The 23,325-nt window shown below is 33.9% G+C and overlaps 1 protein-coding gene across 5 annotated transcripts in view; it reads left to right on the top strand.

The window, feature by feature from the left end:
- The window catches only part of NEK1 (NIMA related kinase 1), a 274,969-nt gene that overhangs the window by 185,626 nt on the left and 66,018 nt on the right, over window positions 1–23,325 (top strand). For all 5 annotated transcript variants that reach the window (XM_035022721.1, XM_035022720.1, XM_035022722.1 and 2 more), the window contains 6 exons: window positions 6,688–6,776; window positions 7,509–7,756; window positions 13,731–13,882; window positions 17,674–17,882; window positions 19,121–19,251; window positions 19,732–19,864. In XM_035022721.1, coding sequence (XP_034878612.1) covers window positions 6,688–6,776; window positions 7,509–7,756; window positions 13,731–13,882; window positions 17,674–17,882; window positions 19,121–19,251; window positions 19,732–19,864 — 962 coding nt within the window. The remainder of the gene's footprint in view (window positions 1–6,687; window positions 6,777–7,508; window positions 7,757–13,730; window positions 13,883–17,673; window positions 17,883–19,120; window positions 19,252–19,731; window positions 19,865–23,325) is intronic.

The raw sequence follows: 23,325 nt of genomic DNA on the forward strand, positions 1-23,325 counted from the left end.
ACCTGAGCCGAAGGCAGACGCTTAACAACTGAGCCACCCAGGCACCCCCAGAAGTTTTTTTAATTGTCATGTTTACCTGGATTTTAATAATCATTCAGAGATACTTTGTTCTTTCTAAGATTCTCAAAGAATTTTTCAATTTTTTTTTCTAGTACTTTCAACATGGGCACTTTTTACATTTAAATCTTTAATCTATTTGGAATTTATCCTGGGGTATGGGTTTAGTTTTTCTTCAGATAGCTACCCAGTTGTCCAGTTGTATTTATTAAAAAGTTCATCTTTCCTGCCTAGATTAAAAATGCCACTTTTAATATATACTAAATTTTCTTAATTTCATTGTCCTTTTTTGGTTTTCTTGGCTATTCTTGCTTGTGTAAAATTTCTTTTGAATTTAGAATTTACTAAATTTTGCCTACCTTCCCCAGGAAAAAAATCAATTGGTATTTTATTGGGATATTAAATTCATAGATTAACATAGGGGAAATCAACTTGTTGTGTTCCTCCTGTCCAAGAAGAACATGATAGGCCTTTCTTTTGAGTAAGTTTTGAGTATTTTTATAGTTTCCTTCATCTAGGCTTTACACTTTTATTGGTAAGCTTATTCCTAGATACATTCTTTTCTTTTGTTTTTGTTATTCTTTGTTTAGTCCCTATTCTTCTATGAGATCTTGTAACTAGAAGGTTGTGTGTATGAAAGCTTAGATTTCTTTATATTGATTTTGTACCCCACTATCTTACTGATATCTACTGTTGTTCATGATAGATTTTCAGTTGGATCTTTTGCTTTTTTCAGATATACAATCATATCATATGAAAACAGTGATGATTTTATGTCTTTCCAATTTTTTTAACACTAGTTTTTTTTTTCTATAATCGCCTTGGTTAGTATCTTTTATACAATGTCAAATATTGGAAATAGGGGGTACCTCTGTGTTGTTCTTGACTTTAGTGAAGATGCTTCTGTTATTAACCATCATTAGGCATGACTGTTTATATAAATGTTTTCCTTTAATTATTAGTACAGTTAACTTTTGAACAATACAGTTTTGAGCTGCATGGCTCCTCCTATACACAGATTTTTTTTTTCCCAATATATTGGAAAATTTTTTGGAGATTTGTGGCAATTTGAAAAAACTTGCAGGTGAACTGTGTAGCTTGGAATACTGAAAAAAATAAAAAGGTATTTTAAGAATACAGCATATAATACATATAACATGTAAAATATGTGTTTATCAACTGTGTATGTTATCATTAAGGCTGTGGTCCACAGTAGTCTATTAGTAGTTAAGTTTTGGAGAAGTCAAAATTTACATGCACATTTTGACTGCATAGGGGATTCAGCCAGCACCCCATCCCTCCACATTGTTCAAGGGTCAGCTGTATAATTAATTATATTAATGGATTACTTAACATAAACCATCCTGCATACCTTAAGTACATTCTTCTTGGTCATGACATATTATTTTAAGGTACTTATGTATTTTAGGATTTTTGTATTAATATTTGCGAGAGTCATCTGTAGTTCCTTTTGGTTACGGGAAATTATTGTTAGACTTTGTTATTCTTGGTTATGGTTCATTTATAAAAAGTAATTGGCAGTTTCTTCCATTGCCATCATCTGTAACAGGGACAGTCAATTTTTTTCTATAAGAGCTAAATAATAAATATTTCAGCCTCGGATAGACTATTTGGTCTGTGATGCAGCTACTCAACTCTGCCAAAGTAGTGCAAAAGCAGCCATGGATGATACATAAACAAATAAGTGTTACTGTTTCAATACAACTTTATAAAAACAGGAAGAGGGCTGTACTTCGACATGGGCACAAAAAAACATACGCAGAAATGCTTATTATTAAACGAATGCTTATCATAGCAAATAATTTGAAATAGTCTAATAATGAAATGGCTAAAAATACTGTTTCTCTATACTACACAGAGTATCTAGCACTTAAACACAACTTGAAAATAAAAGTTCCATTTCTAAAGCCATTCAACAAAACTGTCAGATTTATTAAAGAGCCAAATGTCAACAAATGGAAAGGAGACAGCCTAATAATTAATATCCAGAATTCATAAAGAACTTGGCAAATAAAGAAGAAAAAGACCAAAGTCCAAGAGAAAAATGGGGAAAGAATATGAATATAGCTGTTTACAAGGGAGGAAACCACATATATACTTTATGGATTATAGAGGCAAGACAATGAGAAAAAAGACATCAAATTCCTAAGTTCTTTGACTAACTTTACTCAGTGGAGAACTATGAATGTATGAATGTCAGATACTTGTTCTTCCTCAAAGAAGAGGAATAAATAAAAGGCGGGGCAAGAGTCCAGATGTTTTGCCAGTCAAAGTTTCTTCACAAAATAACATGAAGCCAGGAGGAATGCAAGTAATAGCATCAAATATTGGTGAGAGATTGGGAACTAGGAGCATTGATACATTGCAAGCACACATAAGAATTGGGAGAGCCAATTTGGAAATCCATTTGCCAATTTTGTTAGTTTAAAATGTGCATATCGAGGGCATTTGGGTGGCTCATTTAAGCGGTTAAGTGTCTGCCTTCAACTCAGGTAATGATCCCAGGGTCCAGGGGTGAGCCCCGCATAGGGCTCCCTGCTGAGGAGCTTCTCCTCTTCCACTTCCCCTGTTTCTCCCTCTCTTACTCCCCCTGCTTGTGCTCTCTCTCTCTCTGCCAAATAAATAAATAAAATCTTTTTAAAAAAATAATAATTTGCATATCCTGTAATAATGCATTTTTACTTTTTGGTATCTACTCTAAGATTACTCATACATGGGCACAAAGAGGCATATGCAAGAATGTTTATTGTAGGAGAATCATAGCAAATAATTTGAAAGAGTCTAATCATTAATAAGGAAGTTGCTGAAAATAAAGAACTTTCTGTATACTGCATTATGGATAGTATATAGCACTCTAAAGAATAAAATGTAGCTTCATGTATCAATATGGAAATATACCCCAATTATCAAATGATTAATAAAATAATATTGAATAAAAAGGCATTTCCATATATTAAAATAATGCTATTTATTTCTCTGTAAAATTCAAGGTAAAATATGGTAAGATGTATACCAAACTGATGACAGTAAAGGCAACTGAGCTTTGAGTTTACTATGGGGAATTCTCAAAGGAACATTGCATTTTTTTTTTAGTCAAGGTAAAATTGATATAAAATTACCATTTTAACCATTTTAAAGTGTACAATTCAGTAGTATTTATTACATTGACAGTGTTGTGTAGCCATTACCACTATGTGGTTCTAGAACATTTTCATCACCCCAAAAGGAAACCCTGATACCAGTTAAACAGCCACTCTCCATTTCCCCTTCCCCCAGCCTTTGTCAATCACTAATCTCCTTTCTGTCTATAGATTTGCCTATTCTGGATATTTCATATGGAATCATACCATATGTGGCTTTTTGTATCTGGTTTCTTTCACGTACCATAATGTTTTTAAAGTTTATGTTGTAGAATATATCATTTCTTCATTTTTATGGCTGAAAAATCCATTATGTTGAATATACCATATATTTTTATCCATTAAGCAATTGATGGGTATTCAGCAGATGACAGTGGGTCATTTCCAGGATTGTTTCTACCTTTTGGCTGTTGTGAATAGTGCTCGTATGAATATTTGTGTACAAGCTTTTGTTTGCACACCCATATTCTTTTGAGTGTATAGCTAGGAATAGAATTGCTGCAGTGTATGGTAATTCTATGTTTAACTTTCTGAGGAACCAAGGAACATTACATTTTGAATGAAGAAAAGTGTTACTTGTATGATCAGAAATAAAAACTTTGAAAACCAAAAATAGAAAAATTTTCAAAATTTAAAACTGAAAAAGTAAAAAATTATTTAAATTTGAGATGAATTACAAAGAATTAAGAAAACAGGGTGCCTGGGTGGCTCAGTTGGTTAAGCGACTGCCTTCAGCTCAGGTCATGATCCTGGAGTCCCTGGATGGAGTCCCGCATCGGGCTCCCTGCTCGGCAGGGAGTCTGCTTCTCCTTCTGACCCTCCTCCCTCTCATGCTCTCTATCTCTCATTCTCTCTGTCTCAAATAAATAAATAAAATCTTTAAAAAAAAAAACAAAAAAAGAATTAAGAAAACAAAAACTGCTTATAAGCCGAACTTGCAGAGATAAGTTACTGGTGCCTTTGGTTTTTGTTGTTGTTTTTATTGAAGTATAGTAGGCACATAATGTTACATTAGTTTCTGACAACTCTGTACTTAAACTATTGTTATCACAAGTGTAGCTATCATCTATCACCATACAACACTGTTATAATACCATTGACTGTATTCCCCATGTCTGTGTTCCCTTTATCCCATGACTTACTCATTCCATAACTGGAACCATGGACCTCTCACTGCCCCTTACCCCTATTGCCCATCTTCTCACCCCCCTTCCTTCTGGTAACTACCAGTTTATTCCTCTGTATTTATGGCTCTGTTTCTGCTTTTTGTTTGCTTCATTTGTTCGTTCATTTGGTTTTTAGATTCCACATATAAGTGAAATCGTACAGTTCTTGTCTTTCTCTGTCTGACTTATTTCACTGAGCATGTTACCCTCTATATCCATCTGTGTTATTGCAGATGGCCAGATCTCATTCCTTGTTATGGGTGAATATTCCTGTGTGTGTGTGTGTGTATTCGTCTGTCAGTGGACACTTGGGTTGCTTTCAAATCTAGGCTATTGTTAATGCTGTAATAAACATAGGGGTGCATAGATCTTTTCAAATTAGTGTTTCTGTTTTCTTTGGATAAATACCCAGTAGTGGAATTACTGGATTGTATGATATTTCTTTTTTTTTTTTTAAAGATTTTATTTATTTGAGAGAGAGAGAATGAGAGACAGCATGAGAGGGAGGAGGGTCAGAGGGAGAAGCAGACTCCCTGCCGAGCAGGGAGCCCAATGCGGGACTAGATCCCGGGACTCCAGGATCATGACCTGAGCTGAAGGCAGTCGCTTAACCAACTGAGCCACCCAGGCGCCCCGATATTTCTATTTTTAATTTCTAGAGAAACTGTACTGTTTTTTATAGTGGCTGCACTATTTACATCCTCACCAGCAGTGCACAAGGATTCCTTTTTTTTTTTTTTTTTAAGACTCATTTATTTATTTGTCAGAGAGAGAGCACAAGCAGGGTGAGTGGCAGGCAGAGGGAGAAGCAGGCTCCCTGTTGAGCTGTCTGGGATGTGGAACTCCATCCCAGGACCCTGGGATCATGACCTGAGCCAAAGGCAGACATTCAACTGACTGAACCAACCAGGCCTCCCAAGGGTTCCTTTTTTGTCCACATCCTCACCAACACTTACCTCTTGTCTTTTTGTTAATAGCCATTCTAACAGATTTGAGATATCTTGCTTTTGATTTGCATTTCCCTGATGATTAGTGATGTGGAACATCTTTTTCTGTGTTTGTTTGAAAACTTTGGACTGTATTCTTCCAGTCTTTAAGTTTTTGTTAAAAAAAAATATATAATACATGAATATAATTCCCAGCTATATTGAAATAAAAACTGTCAGTTCTTCTTTACCTTTTTTCTTCAATTAATTTTTGAGTGTTAAAACTTTTGTGTATATCATTCTATATACTGCACTACACACACCATTTTTTGAAACCTAACACCATTTAATACAAATTGATCTGTAGATTACTTTGCTCACTTAATAAAATATATTAATTTATTTTATTTATCAATTTATCAATTTATATTAATATATTTTATTTATATTTATAATATAAATTTATTTTATTTATAAAATATATTCATTTTATTTATATTTATAAATAAATTTACTTAATATATATTAAATATATATATTTGTTTCTACTTTGCTTACTTAAATATATTAATTTATTTTATTTATATAATATATATTAAATATATGTTTATTTATATTTATTTATAGACTATCATTCCACAGTATTTCACATAGACTTTATTTCATTTTTTTAACAGCTGCATGATATTTTATAGTATTAGTATATTATAATTGTTTTATATTCTCTGCTATTAAGGGGCATTTTGATTGCTTGAAGTAGTGGTTCTCAAACATTGCAAATATTAGAATTACTTTGGTTTTATTAAAATAAATTGCTGGGCCTTATCCCCCAAAGTTTCTGATTGATAGGTCCAGGGAGGCCCTGAGCATTTTTATTTCTTTTTTAAGATTTTATTTATTTATTTGACAGAGAGACAACACAAACAGGGGGAATGTGAGAGGGAGAAGCAGGCTTCCCCCTGAGCAGGCAGCCCAATGTGGGGCGATGTGGGGCTCCATCCCAGGACCCTGGGATTATGATCTGAGCCATAGGCAGACACTTAACGACTGAGCGCCTCAGGCACCTCCTGAGCATTTGTATTTTGAACAAGTTTCTGTGTGTTCCTAATGTCTAGGGGCCACATTTTGGGAACCACAATTATAAGAAGTGGTGAGGCTGGTTTTTGTGACTATGATTGGTGAAGGTTTTAACAGGGTAAAAAATACAATGTACTTATGAGAGGAAATATATATATATATCCACACACATAAGTGAGGAAAATATTTGGAAGAGGGACCACAGGATGCTAGTGAACTTGTTCTCCTTTTTTTTTTTTTTTTTAAGAGTGCTTTTATTTCTAGTAAATTGTATTTCTACCAATGTATCCATCTGGGCAGGTTGGAAGATAGGATCACTGTTCAGCAAAATGAAGTTTCTGAAGATGAAATCCCAAACAATGTGGACCACCTTAGTGAAGTTGATATAAGTAAGTCTCATTGTATTAGACTACTTTTGGAAGGTTGTTAACCTGAATCTGTTTTATTTGGACAACATATTAATAGCATTTTTTTTATCAGTCACCTCAATTGTTTAAAAAATGTAATAGGCATAGAGCACTAGATTCTCATTAATAAGCCTGGATTGTTTGGCAACAAGGCCAATAAAATTTTTGGTCAATTATTTTATGAAATGTTCAAAACAGAAAGAATTGCTTGCCAAAACTAAGCCAGTATACTAAGGACATTAAGTAAGTTGTCTTCTTGTTTTTAATAATATTAATTATAAAATATGAGAAATATAATTTTTCCTGTCTAACCTGTAGGAACAAAGATAAACTGGAGCTAAATATGCATGTCTAAACAATATATTTTCACATTTCCTATTTTTTTTTCTTTTTCCTATTTTAATTGGAAATTACATTATTCTGATACTGTGAAAGTAGAAATTCGTTCTAGTGCTAATGACACTTTTTTAAATTATGTTAAGTATTTTAGAACTTGAATTTAATGGAGGTATATAGCAAATTAATCTGCTTTCTGAAAATAAAATCTTATATCCTATCAAAGATTACTTATAAGGTAATATAATCATATCTATACTTTGATTTTGTTTTTCTGATAGTTTTTGGCTAGATTCGTGTTAAGGACTGTGCTTTTTCAATATTACATAGAGGCTAAGTACTGTATGGACATCACAAAATCTTTCCTTTATACCACAGGACCTGAAATAGGTGATTCTCAGCACCCTAAATGTGATGTTGATAAATCTGTGCAACCAGAGCCATTTTTCCATAGAGTGGTTCTTTCAAAACACTTGAACGTAGTCTCTCAAATTCAGTCAATTTTATGTTCACCAGAAGAATCCTTTCCACTTCGATCTCGCTCTGATTCACCATCAAAAAATAAAAGCCAAAATTCCTTGCTGATTGGACTTTCAACTGGTCTATTTGATGCAAACAACCCAAAGGCAAGTATGCACCTCCAATGGAAAATATCTGTTTTAATAACATTTCTTATTTACTGTTTTTCTTTAATAAACCGTAATATTGAGTTTTAATCTCTTATACACACACACACACACAAATAAATAAAAACAATAATAAAACCTCCATCTTCTCTCTGGGATTCTGAAAAGAAATTGCCATTGAGAGTACAACTAGGACAAAGACTGTTTCATTGGCTCCTTGTTCAGGATTCTTATTATTGGGCCTACTTTTATTTAAGTAAAAGATCCCTCTTACACCGTTTCCCTTTCTCACTACTCAACCCAACTTCCATTTTTCTTTTTTTTTTTTTTAAAGATTTTATTTATTTATTTGTGAGAGAGAATGAGAGACAGAGAGCACAAGAGGGAGGAGGGTCAGAGGAAGAACCAGACTCCCCGCTGAGCAGGGAGCCCGACGCAGGACTCGAGCCCGACGCGGGACTCGAGCCCGGGACTCCAGGATCATGACCTGAGCCGAAGGCAGTCGCTTAACCGACTGAGCCACCCAGGCGCCCCCAACTTCCATCTTTCATATAAAACTAAACTTAAGCAATATATTTTAAGTGGACAGAAGTGCTGTTTGCCTAATTTGTATGTAGAAAAGGTAATAGATATTCATATGTACTTTATGGCAAAAAATTTTCACTTATCTTTTCTCACTTGCTGTTTTTGAAATATGTAACCAATTTTTTCTTATTAAGAAATTATAATATTTGGGCGCCTGGGTGGCTCAGTTGGTTAAGCGACTGCCTTTGGCTCAGGTCATGATCCTGGAGTCCCGGGATCGAGTCCCGCATCGGGCTCCCTGCTCTGCAGGGAGTCTGCTCCTCTCATGTGCTCTCTGTCTCTCTCATTCTCTCTGTCTCAAATAAATAAATAAAATCTTTGAAAAAAAAATTATAATATTTATAGAAAATTTAAAGGTATAAAGAAATCACATATTTTGTTATATTACTTTTATATATGTAATTATTACATATATATAAATTTTCTGCCAAAATAGAATAGTATGAATATTTTTTGTAACCTGCTTTTCTGTTTAATATGTACTATAAAATTATTACAAATGTTAATATTGCAAATTATTATAAAAATAGCATTTTGTCATATCATCAAATAATCTCTCATATCATCTAAAATGACCACAAATTCCATTGTGCTACTATGGTAGATATAATTTTTCAACTAATCTATTTTTGTTGGGCCTTTAGGTTTCAATTTTTGTTACAGTAACCACCTACATCTGTATCGTTGACAGTAGCCACAATTATTTTCATAAAATAAATTTATGTAAATGGAGTTCAAAAGTTATATTGTATATTGACTGATTTCCCTTTAAGAAATAGCTTATAATGCCTCAGTAGTATGTAAGAGTCTGGACTCTAAAAAGCACCAACTGTTATCATTCACTTAAAAATTGTGTATTTAGTGAGTAATGATATTTTTAAAAATTTGTGTTTCTGTGTTTACCAGTGGGGTTGGACATTTTTCATGTATTTAAGTCTACATGAGAATGAATTACCTGAATTCTTTTGTCCTTTTTAAATATGTCATTTTGATTTTCAATTTAATTTTCAAATTGGGTATGTTTTTATTTTTTGGAGTGTTTTCTTAAGCTTATTTTAAATGTAGAGATTGTGAAATTCTCTCACTTGTCTAATAGCAGTCAAACTTTCAAAGATAATAAACTGTGAAAACAAATTTATGATCTTCAGAGTTTGAGAATAAGACCTATTTATGGTACAGACAAGGATTATCCTATAATTCATGTACTTTCTTTTGTAGTAAAGGTGTATAGCTAACTGTCTTTAGCCCAGAGCTTTTGAATAACTTATTTCTGTGTATAAAGTTAACATTCCTTGCATAATACAATTTATTATTTGATTTTCTTTCATGGCCTTAGTTCAGCCTTAGTAGTTCTACGGAAGTACTTACTTGGGAAGTAAGCACAACAAAGCAGATTTCGTGTAGGGGACTGACTGTGAGGGGGAGGGGCAAGAAAAAACCCTAGAAAATCAAAGCAATTTGTAGCCATTTAAGACAAGGACAGAAGGCCATACCTGTCTATCCCTTAAATCTTTGAGGTCATGAGGGGCACCTGGGTGGCTCAGTCGTTAAGCATCTATCTTCGGCTCAGGTCATGATCCCAGGGTCCTGGGATTGAGCCTCGCATCAGGCTCTCTGCTCAGCGGGGAGTCTGCTTCTCCTTCTCCCTCTGCTGCTCCCCCTGCTTGTGCTCTCTCTCTGTCTGTCAAATAAATAAATAAAAATCTTTAAAAAAAGTCTTTGAGGTCATGCGCATTCATCACTGGGCCAAAACGGTGACCTTGAAATATGAAGAAAAGGTAAAAATTATTTATAACCATTTAAATAATGTTTACTAAATGGAATAATTTGACCTCTTACAAAGATTTTTGTTAAAGTTCTTTTTAAAAATGTTGTTATGCCACTTGTCTCCTTTTTTTTATTAAAGGAAATCCTCCTTGTACTTTGAATCCTAACCTCTCTCACCTTCTCAAGAATTTACTCGTTTACTTTGGTCACACTAGCTTGTATCATCAACTTTTTCCTCTATAATGGATCATTTCCTCAACATGCATATTCTAATAAGTCCCATCATAATTAGCAAACTTCTCGTGAGAACATGCCCTTCTCTAGCTACCACCCCTTTCTCTGCTCCCTTTTACAACCAAACATCTTGAGTATGTTATACCTTTACAGTCTCCACTTCCATTTACTTCCAAATACATTCCAACATGACTTTTAGCCCACTCCTCCATTAAAATGGCTTTTGTCAAATCAATTACTAGTATATTGCCAAATTCCCAGTACCTTTTTCTCTCTCACCTTTCTTGACTTTTCTTCTTCCAACACAGTTGATACACACTTTATTTTTAAAATAGTTTTATCTCTTGGCTTTCTTTATATCATATTTTCCTCTGCACTCATGAGTCACCCTTCAGTCTCCTTTATTGGTGGCTACTACTCTAACAGATCTCTTTAAAAGGTTGTGTATTCTTGGGTGCCTGGGTGGCTCAGTTGGTTAAGCGACTGCCTTCGGCTCAGGTCATGATCCTGGAGTACCTGGATCGAGTCCCTCCATCAGGCTCCCTGCTCGGCAGGGAGTCTGCTTCTCCCTCTGACCCTCCCCCCCCTCATGTACTCTCTCTTTCATTCCCTCTCTCTCAAATAAATAAAATCTTTTAAAAAAAATGTGTATTCTTCTATCATCATGTAAAATGTTCTATAAATGTCAGGAATTAAGTCAAATTGGTTGATAGTGCTGTTCAAATCTTCTTTATCTTTACTAATTTTTTGTCTGTTGTATCTAGTTATATCATTTGTTGAGAAAAGAATGGAAAAAACTATATAATTATCTATCTTTTCATCTGTGTCAATTTTTGTTCCATGTATTTTGAAATTTTTTTATTGAGTGAATAAAAATTTAGTATTACTATTCCTTCTGGATGAATTGATAGGTTTATTGTTATGAAGGGTCCCTTTTTGTTTGATAGTGTTGTTCATCTTCTGTGTTCTTACTGATTTTCTTTCTACTTGTTTATCAGCTACTGAAAAAGGAGTATTGAAATTTCCAGTCAATTGAATGTAAATTAATAATCTTTATATCTTCTTGATAAATTGCCTTCTTTATCATTATGAAATAGCTCTCCTTATTCTTGGTCATATCACCTTGTTCTGAAATCTATTTTGTCTGGTTTTAGTATAGCCATTCCAGCTGTCTGATGATTAGTATTTGTAAGGTGTATATATATATTTTACCTTCTTGTAATCACACTGATTTTTATGTAAAGTAGATTTTTTTGTAGCTATCACGTTGTCAAGTCTTGCTTTTTAACCAGTCTGACCACCTCTTTTATTTAAAGTGATTAGACCATTTACTTTTCATGTAATTTTCGATATATTATTGGTATGACTGAGTTTAAACCTACCATTTTGCTATTTGTTTTCTATTGGTCTCATCACTTTTTCTGTTCTTATTTTACTTTTATTCTCCCTTCTTTCAGATTGAGTATTTTTAGCATTTATTTTATCTCTACTATTTGCCAATACAGACCTTTTCAAAAACTTAGTTGTAATTCTCTGCTTTCAAGATGCAGTTTTAGCTTTTTACAGTCTTCCTTCAAATAATATTATACCACTTCACATATGACATAAGAACCTTTTCACAGTGTACTTCCATTTCCACCCTCTTGTCTATTCTTTTGGCATTGTTGTCTTGTATTTTACATCCACATGTAAATTTTTATTGTTTTTGCTTTAAATATTCAGGAATAACAGACATAGCCCCTGTCCACCAACCTATGTGGTTCTCTTCATTTTTTGAGAAAAAGTAGAACTTAACCAACAACAAAAACATCTAAAAAATCTTATCAAAGAAGACTGTGAACATGAAGCATTTTTAATATAGGACAGATAGCTGTTGGACTGATGGGTGCATAGACCCATTCCAAGAGGAAAATTGCCAAATTACATACCTCTCGAAATTTCTTTCTACTGTATTATTTTATGTTAGGTTAGGAAAGCTATTTTAATTAGTGAAAGGAATAAACTAAAATTGAGATTTTTTTTACCAGGATTAGAATTTATCTCAGCCTAAAAAATATTGCATCTTTATAGAGTCCCCTTGAATTTAGGTATATAATGCATATATGCTATATATTTTTGATTTTAGCATCTACCTGGAGAAAATGTTACTATATGCATATTTTGCACACTGCTGGTTTATAATATACATGATTCAAATAATAAACAAGTCAAGCATAAATTCTGCCAACAGTGGGAGATTCAGCAAAATAAATATCTTCAGTACCATCATTAAGTGTTTTAACAAGCAATGTATCGTCACCATCTTGTAGTTCATAACTATTTTTTTCTTGTGCTGTAATATGTAAATTATGTTCAAATAATGGAAATCTATTCTTTTTTATTCTCAAAAACAGATTGTACCAATTAAATTGGCAAAGTATATAAATTTTCATTAATATGCTAAACATTGTGTTTTCTTCACAGTCCCCAGTCTGGTGTAGGATTCTTACCAGGGCCTTAGGAGTTAGGTTTCCCAAATCTCACAGGTTCCTTTATGGTTATTAACCGAATTCTGAGGCTTATGTATATAGACATTTGTTTCATTGTCCTGTCTGTCCATCACATTCTAATTGCTGATAGGTTGGTGGACAGGGGCTATTTCTGTTATTCCTGGTCTTATCCAAACAAATTCAAATTTTAAACACCTCAACTGTACATTGTTTTTTTCTCAAGTCAGTTTCTTCTCACCTGCTGCCATAAATGATTCTCGGTATGAACATCAAGTACCTGTCTTTCTAGCCTTGCCTTCTTGTGGGAAAGGCTCCAATTACAGTCCCTTGTTCACGGAAGTGATATTGGACTTTTTTATTTTGCACTAATATGAAGTTCCTTATTTAACCATTGTTGGCTACCCAGCAGGCCCTATGATACAGAGGGCCACTAATTATGTGTGATAGTGCTTTGCCAAGCTTCAGACTAACTCAGTTCAGGATTTGGGGAAAATATATGGGGAAGATTGGCCATAGGAAAGTGTGAGAGAAAGAGAGACAATAAAAGAGGGACAGTGTGGGTCTTGAGTAAGAAGGAGCAAATTGGCAGTTTCTGGCACTGCCTGATTTCTGACAGATTTCTAATTCCATTCCCTGGGCATACCCCAACTAAACACCTCTCCCTGCCTTTTAATGGTGACTTAAGTGAATCCCTACTGGTTTAGTTTACTCACTGAAAAAATACAGAGCTGAAATTCAAGAAAATTAGGTTCTAATCTTAGACGAGTCACCTCTGGAGCTTCTAACTCTAAATATATGATATAAAATAAAAAATTAGTATTAGCTCTGTCTAATTTTTTTAGTTCATTTTTATTTTCTAATGATCTTACTCCTACTAAGAAATCTGTTGACTTTTTTAGATGTTGAGGACATGTTCACTTCCAGATCTCTCAAAATTGTTCAGAACACTGATGGATGTGCCCACTGTAGGAGATGTATGTCAAGACAATCTTGAAATAGATGAAATTGAAGATGAGCATATTAAAGAAGGACCTTCTGATTCTGAAGACATGTGAGTTTGATGTCATTAATAAATACTAGCACTAACAGAATTTCTGAGTTTATGTGAACTCTAGAGATGTAACTCACCTAGACAGTTTTGTTTTTTTTTTTTAAGATTTTATTTATTTATTTGACAGAGACACAGCGAGAGAGGGAACACAAGCAGGGGGAGTGGGAGAGGGAGAAGCAGGCCTCCCATGGAGCAGGGAGCCTGATGTGGGGCTCCATCCCAGGACCCTGGGATCATGACCTGAGCCAAAGGCAGACGCTAAACAACTGAGCCACTCAGGCGCCGCCACCTAGACAGTTTTAAAAAATTATCTGTAACTGATTTTTCACCACTCCTTTGCCTTTTTACAACATATTTAAAATATAGTCATGTAAGTTTTGATATGTATATTTGCCTCTAGGTAATATAATGACTGACTCTCACTTGAGGAATATGAGAAAATGCTTTCTGTGTGTGCTTTCTGTCATATTCACCACTGAGCATCTAGCACATTGACTTGTCCATGGTACATGCTTAATAAATATTGCTTAAATGAAGGAGTATTAGCAGGATAATGATTGTTTAAAAGTTTAACACCACATGATACAGGGATTGCAATGGAAAATTGTGAAATATGAACTATTCTACAGTTCCCCAGGGAAAAGAGCAGAAAGCCTCTACATCTCTCTCCTGCCATGTATGATTTCAAAACCATGACCGTGGGAAGTTAGCAGGTAGACTAGTTGTTTTGTTTGCATATGTGTGTGTACATGTGTGTTCTGCATGTAACTTAATTGCTTTCACAAAATTCCTTTCTTCATGATTCATAGGGAATCTAGAATCCAAGAGGCAAATTTAACCAACACTTCTGAGAACTATAGGAAGTGATAGCCCCTTAGACAGTACAAGTAAGCCCTCCCCCACCAGACAAATGTTACCCAATATGGGGGGGGGCGGAAATAAAGTGTTTGATAAGGTATAGTGTATTCAAATAATCAGGAAAATATGGTATAAAATATTGGGATTTTTATGATTTATTTTCTGATATTTTTGAACTTAAGTTTCTACATTTGATGTCTTTTAATAGAAAAAAACTGTGCTTGGATATGATCGATATCCAATTAAACATCAGTCTCATGATTTTTTCCCCCCTATGCTAGTTGAGCCAGAGCCACCGTATCTGGCACATATTATTTTCTGGTTTTTTGTTTGTTTGTTTTTCTTAAGCCTTGACTCTTGTTTCTTAAATTTTTAACCAAACTGTGTCTATTAAAAGTTTTCCCCCCGCCTTTTCATCTTTCATAGAGTTCTTTATATTTTTGCTAGTGTCCTCAGATTTTGCAGGAAGTTACCCTTTTATCCTTGTTTTCTTCTGCTTGGCGGTAGTCATAAGCACTTTAACTGTGTGTTTTTATTGAGCTTCTTGGAGAACATGACAATGTATCAGCACCTTTATGGTTGACAGAGTACTAGGTAACAGTTTTTCCTAAAAGTTTATTTAAAGTCATCAGTTTTTATCTGACTGCACGGTAACGTGTTTGTGGCTTGTGTTCTTTTAATTACTAGTTGATGACAGAGTTTTATTTTTAAATTTAAATTAGAAGTTTTTAATATTAACTTAAAATTTTGAAAACAAAGTTATTATTTTTTTTTAAAGATTTTATTTATTTATTTGATAGAGACACAGTGAGAGAGGGAACACAAGCAGGGGGAGTGGGAGAGGGAGAAGCAGGCTTCCCGCCGAGCAGGGAGCCCAATGTGGGGCTTGATCCCAGGACCCTGGGATCATGACCTGAGCCGAAGGCAGACGCTTAACGACTGAGCCACCCAGGCGCCCCCCAAGTTATTTTTTAAAGTAAGTTAATCCATACCAGGAAATTTTACTTGGTGTTTTCCTTGGGATTTTTTTCTCTTTTTTTGGTCCAAACTTCACTCAAGGTCATATAATAAGAAAATCTGCTAAAATGTGAATACAGGGCCAGATTTTAAAATATATCTTTCAAAAAGATGTTAATCTTATACTTATAATGGCAGACTTGGCAGCCCCATTTACTTCAATACCATCTGTAGTAGTGGGCACTAATTCCTCTGGGTTGGCCATAGGAAGATTTTATCAACAGGTCATTATTTAATCATTGTTGTAATGGTACATAGCGGATGTGCATATTATGTTAGTCTTGTAATTAAATATAAAGTTAAATGCTACTAATAGGATGATCCAAAAAATTAGACATACTCTCTTTCTCATTCTAATTAGATGCTTTGCTTTTCTATACCTGCTACAAAGTCAGAGTGTAGAAGTTTGTACACATAAATAGAAAATATAGATATTTCTACTTTAAAAGAGTATTTTCTTTTCCATTAATGGAAATTTTATTTAAGATGTTGCATAATACCATTTCTATTTTAGCTTTTTAGTAAATACTTACTTGATTGGAATCTAAACTTGAAGGCTTTAATCAGCTCTTGTGTCCTGTTCAGCATCACTTTTCTGGTGGATGAAATCCTCAACATGGGTACAGAATCTCTTTCAGAAGACTTCACTTATCTAAAATATATATTAACTCTTAATCTACAGACTTTTCCCTATGCACACCACTTTAGGAGAGAGAGGCAAATCATAAGAGAAAGTTGATGAATATGTTTTTGGGGTATTGTAGAAGTGGTGAGAAGACCTAGATTTCAATCTTTATTAGCTATTTATTGATTGTGTAGCCTTGAGCAAATCATTTAAACACTTTGATTCAATGCCCATGTCTCTAAAATGAGTTATGAGTTATGTGTAGATAAAATTTTAGTAATAGGATAAAACTGCTTAATAAACTAAAGTACTATATAAATTGAGGGTATTATTTGCATAAATTAATTCCAGCATCTATAATCCCTTGAAAATAAAATTAATATCCTGAGCACTGCCTTGGAAACAAGATAATCCAATGAAGATTATTATGGTTAGTATATTCTAATTATTCAGTAAAGTCCATTTGTTATGTATTTTAGAAATGTTTTCAAGAATAAGCATCTAAAGATAAGATTTCTGGTGTATATTTTATTCATTAGATCATCCTATTAACCTGAATGTATAATTCCCTAAGTGTTTCCGTTTCTAAAAGTTCAAATGTCCAATGAGTGTTTATATGGGAAGCCTGTCATATAGTATACTATTATATATCCACACAAAGATTTTGCTAAATGTTCAAAATTACCTAGAAGAAAAATATTTGAATATTAAGTATTTTTTTTAGAAAGCAAGTAAAAAGTCTTTTTAGTCTGGCCTCTTAAAATACTGAAACATTTTTTCAAAGTTTAAGAAGTGAATAATATTGATAGTTATGTGATTCTGTTTTAGCAAGTCAGGATCATTTTATTTTTTTTAATATTTTATTTATTTATTTGACAGAGAGAGACACAGCGAGAGAGAGAACACAAGCAGGGGGAGTGGGAGAGGGAGAAGCAGGCTTCCCACGGAGCAGGGAGCCCAATGCGTGGCTCGATCTCAGGACTCTGGGATCATGACCTGAGCCGAAGGCAGACACTTAACAACTGAGCCACCCAGGCGCCCCAAGTCAGGATCATTTTAAACAAGTCATCTGCTGGCTTATGTATTCCAGAATATGTGCCATGTGCTATATTTATAATTGTATTAATCTTCATTTACTTTGTTAAAAACTACTATGTAGGTTTTTTCAGATTTCTTTTTATCCAGTATTAGTACTTTTAAGCAGAAAGGAGTGCATGTATATTGAATTGAAGTAAAATTTCAAAATAAGGTGACATTTTGGTAATGTTAGGTTTAATTTTTGAAATTTCAGTGTTTTTGAAGAAACTGACACAGATTTACAAGAGCTTCAGGCCTCTATGGAGCAGTTACTTAGGGAACAACCTGGAGAAGAATACAGTGAGGAGGAAGAATCAGTCTTAAAGAACAGTGACATAGAACAGACTGCAAATGGGACAGATCTGGCAGATGAGGATGACAATCCCAGCAGTGAAAGTGCCCTAAATGAAGAATGGCATTCAGGTACGTTGTCATGATCGTGCGACTTTTTTTTTTTTCAATGTATACAAATATTTCAAGTTGAGTATATTTTTCTGATACCTGATATGAATGAACAGTTTCCAAATTTAAATAAAACTGAAGTATGCTTCTGTGTCTCTGACTTTTATTTATTCTTTTTCTTTTCACACAAATGCTCATATACATTTGTTCCATTTCTTTCCCATTAAATTTTGGAAATGCTTTGAAGCATTTTTATTGCTTTCTTATCTTTCTTGACTTATTTTTCTAGTACTAAAGATAACAGCCTAGTTTTCTTTTTTTTTTTTAATAAAGATTTTATTTATTGACAGGGACACAGCGAGAGAGGGAACACAAGCAGGGAGAGTGGGAGAGGGAGAAGCAGGCTTCCCGCCGAGCAGGGAGCCTGGTGCAGGGCTCAATCCCAGGACCCTGGGACCATGACCTAAGCCAAAGGCAGACGTCCAACAACTGAGCCACCCAGGCGCCCCAACCTAGTTTTCTTAGCACTTTATATTATACAGAGAGCTTCCACATACAGTGGTTAACCAGCAGGGTTAATGCTAAAAGCAGTTTTTAAAACCTTGACTTTTTTTTTTAAACTGTTCTTTGTTCATAGCATTACCCCTAAGATGCATAGAAAATATGTGTATTTCAAGAACTATATAATGTTTATTTGGGAAGAAGAGTTAATGTGAAAAGGAACAATTCTTCAGTAACTTTGTCTTTTACTAGAATGTATCCAAGTGTCTTGGACATATTCATGACATAAAACATATATAGCATTTATAATACTTTCTAAATGCTTTACTAAAGTTTTATGATATGTAGCATAAGTCATCTGCCTCCTGCATGATTTTTCATGTTTTGGCCTATGTTTAATGTCAACTTTTTAAAAACAGGGTTGGTTTGCCTGAGTGCAGAACATATGGGTATGCTTTTTTCATTTTTTGCTCCATTAGAATGTTTTTATTCTAATCTGGTTTACTGTTTATGTCTATAAAAGAAAAGATTCCCAAAGTAACAATCTTGTTAAGACATTTATATACATTGATTTCCTACATAAAAGGCAAAAATTGTAATGACAAAAACCTTATATTGAAAGTACAAGTGGTCTTTCAGTGACATCACTCATCAAAAAGAATTTTAGTCTGTTAGGGTAAGAATTATTTTATTCATTCTTTATTTTTTAAAGATTTTATTTTTTTGTCATAAAATATCTTTTTATTTCTGTTTTTTAGATAACAGTGATGGTGAGATTACCAGTGAATGTGAATATGATAGTGTCTTTAACCATTTAGAGGAACTGAGACTTCACCTGGAGCAGGAGATAGGCTTTGAAAAATTCTTTGAGGTTTATGAGAAAATAAAAGTAAGTAAAATGTCAATTAAAACATTTAAGTTTGGGGTACCTGCCTGGCTAAGTAGGTGGAGCATCCAGTTCTTGATCTCAGGGTCATGAGTTCAAGCCCCACCTTGGATGTGGAGCCTACTTTAAAAAAAAAAAAAATTAATTTTGAAATATGCTTTTTGGTTTTGTTTTTCTTTTTTTTTTTTTAATATTTATTTGAGAGAGAGAGCATGAGCAGGGGGAGCGGCAGAGGGAGAGGGAGAAGCAGGCTGCCCACTGAGCAGGGAGCCTGATGCGGGACTCGATCCCAGTGGGATCACGAACTGAGCCAAAGGCAGATGCTTAACCGACTGAGCCACCCAGGTGCCCAAAATATGCTCTTTTTGAATTACTAGTGAAATGTCAGTGACTTTTATAGGTCAGTAGATTTATTATAAATAATCAAGTCTCTAGAGAAAGTTAATATTCATATATTAATTTATATTTGGAAATTTGGTATAGGCTGTTCATGAAGATGAAGATGAAAATATCGAGATTTGTTCAACAATAGTTCAGGATATTTTAGGAAATGAACATGAACATCTTTATGCCAAGATTCTTCATTTAGTCATGGCAGATGGAGCCTATCAAGAAGGTAAGATTTCCTCAGTCTTTATATTTTAAGTAAATGTGCAAAAAACAGGATGACAAATGTAAATTGCTGAGCTTTTTATCACATGCATTTTGGTGAGATTTATATTGGAATCATACCCCAGTACTAATAGCAATTATAAAATTAACCATGTCATATACTTTTAGTGATTCTATCATTTTTATTGACTTAAGTCCTTTAAGTTCATATTTTTACTTAATTTATAAGTAACATTTGAATGAGATTTTTTTGAAAGACTCCTTATTGGACAGCTCTAGAAATTAGAATACTTTCTTATCAAGGATGTAGAAGTAAACTTTTAGACATACATGCTTCAGCAATATGTACAATTTCTCCTAAGTAATACCAAATATAGTCTCTTCCATTCACAGTAGATGGAATTCATTTATAGTGATTTGAATGTAAACCATTTTTATATTTGGAAAATATTTACCTATAGAATCACTTAAAATATATTAGAACTTTACTGAAAATTATTAAAGTTAAAAATGGTGTTTCCCCTTAAATTTAGTCAAGAGCACTAAACGTGGTACCAGACCAGTGGGTATAGTCCTGACTCTGACAAGCTGGTAATGTGACACTATGTGATTTATTTTAAGTTTCAGTTTCCACTGCTATGAAAGTTTGGTCACCATTTTAATGCACTATGAATTGTTTTCAAAGTACTTATCAAGTGCTTCTTATAGCCTCATACTTTATTACTATGGACATTAAAAAACAGTCTTTGCTTACATGTTGAATTTGGAAGATGAGACATAAGTATATGAAAATGTAAAACTGTATATAAAATGTGTATTCTAAAATACTTTTCAGTGCAGTAGGAATTGGAGAAGGGAAGCTTGGATTATCAAAAATGGAAAGAAATGTAGAGCCATAATAACGTGTCAGAAAACAGTGAAAATTAATGTATATTAGAGTTAATATTGGAAGCTTCTTATAGAAAATAGTCTTCATTGTATGGAAGTGTTGAATCACTGTATTGTGCACCTGAAACTAATATTACACTGTTAACTAACTGGAATTTAAATTTAAAAAAGAAAATTAGTCTTTGTGATTAGATACTATGAAGTGTTTAAAATACATAGAGGAAATCATTGAAGGTTTGTGAACTGAAAGAACTGACGGAGTGAAGGAGATGTTTTATAAAGTTCAGTCTCGTAGTAGTATTCTGGATAACTTGGAGAGTCCTAAGATTGCAAATAAGATCTGTTTTGAAGCTGTAGATGCCTTTGGGCACAAGATGGTGAATACCTGGATTTAGTGTTCATACGAGTGGAACGTTAATATTCAGTTCAGGTATTTCAGAGCCAGGCTTTTAATAAAAATATTTGATATTTTGACTCATGAAAAATCAAGTTTCCAAAAAACAAATTCAAGAATGTCTTTTATTTGGGGAGCAACTTCACTTAGTTAAGTTATAGACTTATTTATATTGACCATAAAGCTCAGCCAAAAAAAAAAAATGTTTTTGAATTGGTTAAATGTAAGTAAAAATCTTCTAAAAACTCTAATAGTTATTAAGTTAAAACTAGAAAATCTTCAGGTACAGTGAGTACTCCACTGCATCTTCATTACTATTCTTACCTTAACAAAATAACTGTCAAGAAAATGTTATGGTCATTAGCAACAAGTAATGGATTGAATATATGCCAGTAATTAATGCTGCATATGTTCTTAATTATGGTTTTCTTTAGCCTGCTTAATAATTAAGATGATCACAAATAGGCAAAAACAGAATAATGTTTCATATGTATGGTAGTGCTATGAAACCTATCAAAAGAAACTTAGGGGCGCCTGGGTGGCTCAGTCGGTTAAGTGTCTGCCTTCAGCTCAGGTCATGATCCCAGGCTCCTGGGATCGAGTCCCACATCGGGCTCCCTGCTCACTGGGGAGCCTGCTTCTCCCTCTGCCTCTGCCTGCCACTCCCCCAGCTTGTGCTCTCTCTCTCTCTCTCTCTGACAAATAAATAAATAAAATCTTAAAAAAAAAAAAAAAACTTAAAGGAGCTCCTTTCTTTTCTTTTTAATTTTTTTATTTGACTAAAGTTGACACACAATGTTATATTAGTTTCAGTTGTACAACATAGTGACTTGACAAGTTTTACTTTATGCTGTGCTCACCACAAGTATAGCTACCGCCTGTCACCAAACAATGCTATTACAATATCATTAATTATATTCCTTATACTATGCCTTTTCTTCCCATGATTTGTTCATTCCGTAACTGGAAGCCTGTATCCCCCACTCCTCTTCACCCATTTTGCCAGTCCTCTCAACCCCCTCTCTGGCAACCATCAGTTTTTTCTCTGTATTTGTAAGTCTGATTCTGCTTTTTTTTCCTTATTCTTTTTATTTTATTTTATCTTAGATTCTACATATGAGTGAAATCATATGGTATTCCTCTTTCTCAGTCTGACTTATTTTACTTAGCAAAATACCTCTGGATCCATTTATGTTGTCACAAAGGACACACTCTCATCCTTTTTTATGTCTATATGATATTCCAGTGCATGTGTGTATGTGTGTGTGCATGCACACATATACAACATCGTATCCATTCATATGTTAGTGAACACTTAGGTTGCTTCCATATCTTGGCTATTGTTAATAATGCTGCAATAAACATAGGAGTGCATATATCTTTTCGAATTCGTGTTTTCATTTTCTTTGGGTAAATACCCAGTAGTGGAATTGTTGGAATAAATGGTATTTCTATTTGTAACTTTTTGAGGAGCTTCCATTACTGTTTTCCACAATGGCTATACCAGTTTACTTTCTACCAACAGTGTGCGAGGCTTCCTTTTTCTCCATATCCTCACCAACACTTGTTATTTCTTATCTTTTTGATATTAGCCATTCTGACATATGTGAGGTAATATCCCATTGTGGATTTGCATTTCTCTGGTGATTAATGATATTGAGCATCTTTTCATGTGCCTGTTAGCTATCTATATATCTTCTTTGGAAAAATGTCTATTTATGTTCTCTGCCCATTTTTTAATCAGATTGTTTGGTTTTTTTGGTGTGGGGTTGTATAACTTGTTTATATATTTTGGGTACTAACCCCTTACCAGATATATCATTTGCAAATATCCTCTCCCATTCAGTAGGTTGCCTTTTTGTTTTGTTGATGGTGTCCTTTACTGTGCAAAAGCTCTTTATTTTGATGGAGTCCCAGTGGTTTGTTTTTGCTTTTGTTTCCTTTGTCTGAGAAAAGGACATATCTAGAAAAATGTTACTATGGCTGATGTCAGAGAAATTACTGTGTTTTCTTTGAGGATTTTTATGGTTTCCAGTCTCACATTAGGGTCTTTAATTTATTTTTGTGTATAGTGTTAGGACATGGTCCGGTTTCATTCTTTTACATGTAGCTGTCCAATTTTCCCACTAGCATTTATTGAAGAGACTGTCTTTTCCCCATTGTATGTTCTTGTCTCCATTGTC

The sequence above is a fragment of the Mirounga leonina genome, unplaced genomic scaffold (assembly GCF_011800145.1).
Source record: "Mirounga leonina isolate KUSES-001 unplaced genomic scaffold, KU_Mleo_1.0 Mir_176, whole genome shotgun sequence".
In the NCBI taxonomy this organism is placed as follows: domain Eukaryota; kingdom Metazoa; phylum Chordata; class Mammalia; order Carnivora; family Phocidae; genus Mirounga; species Mirounga leonina.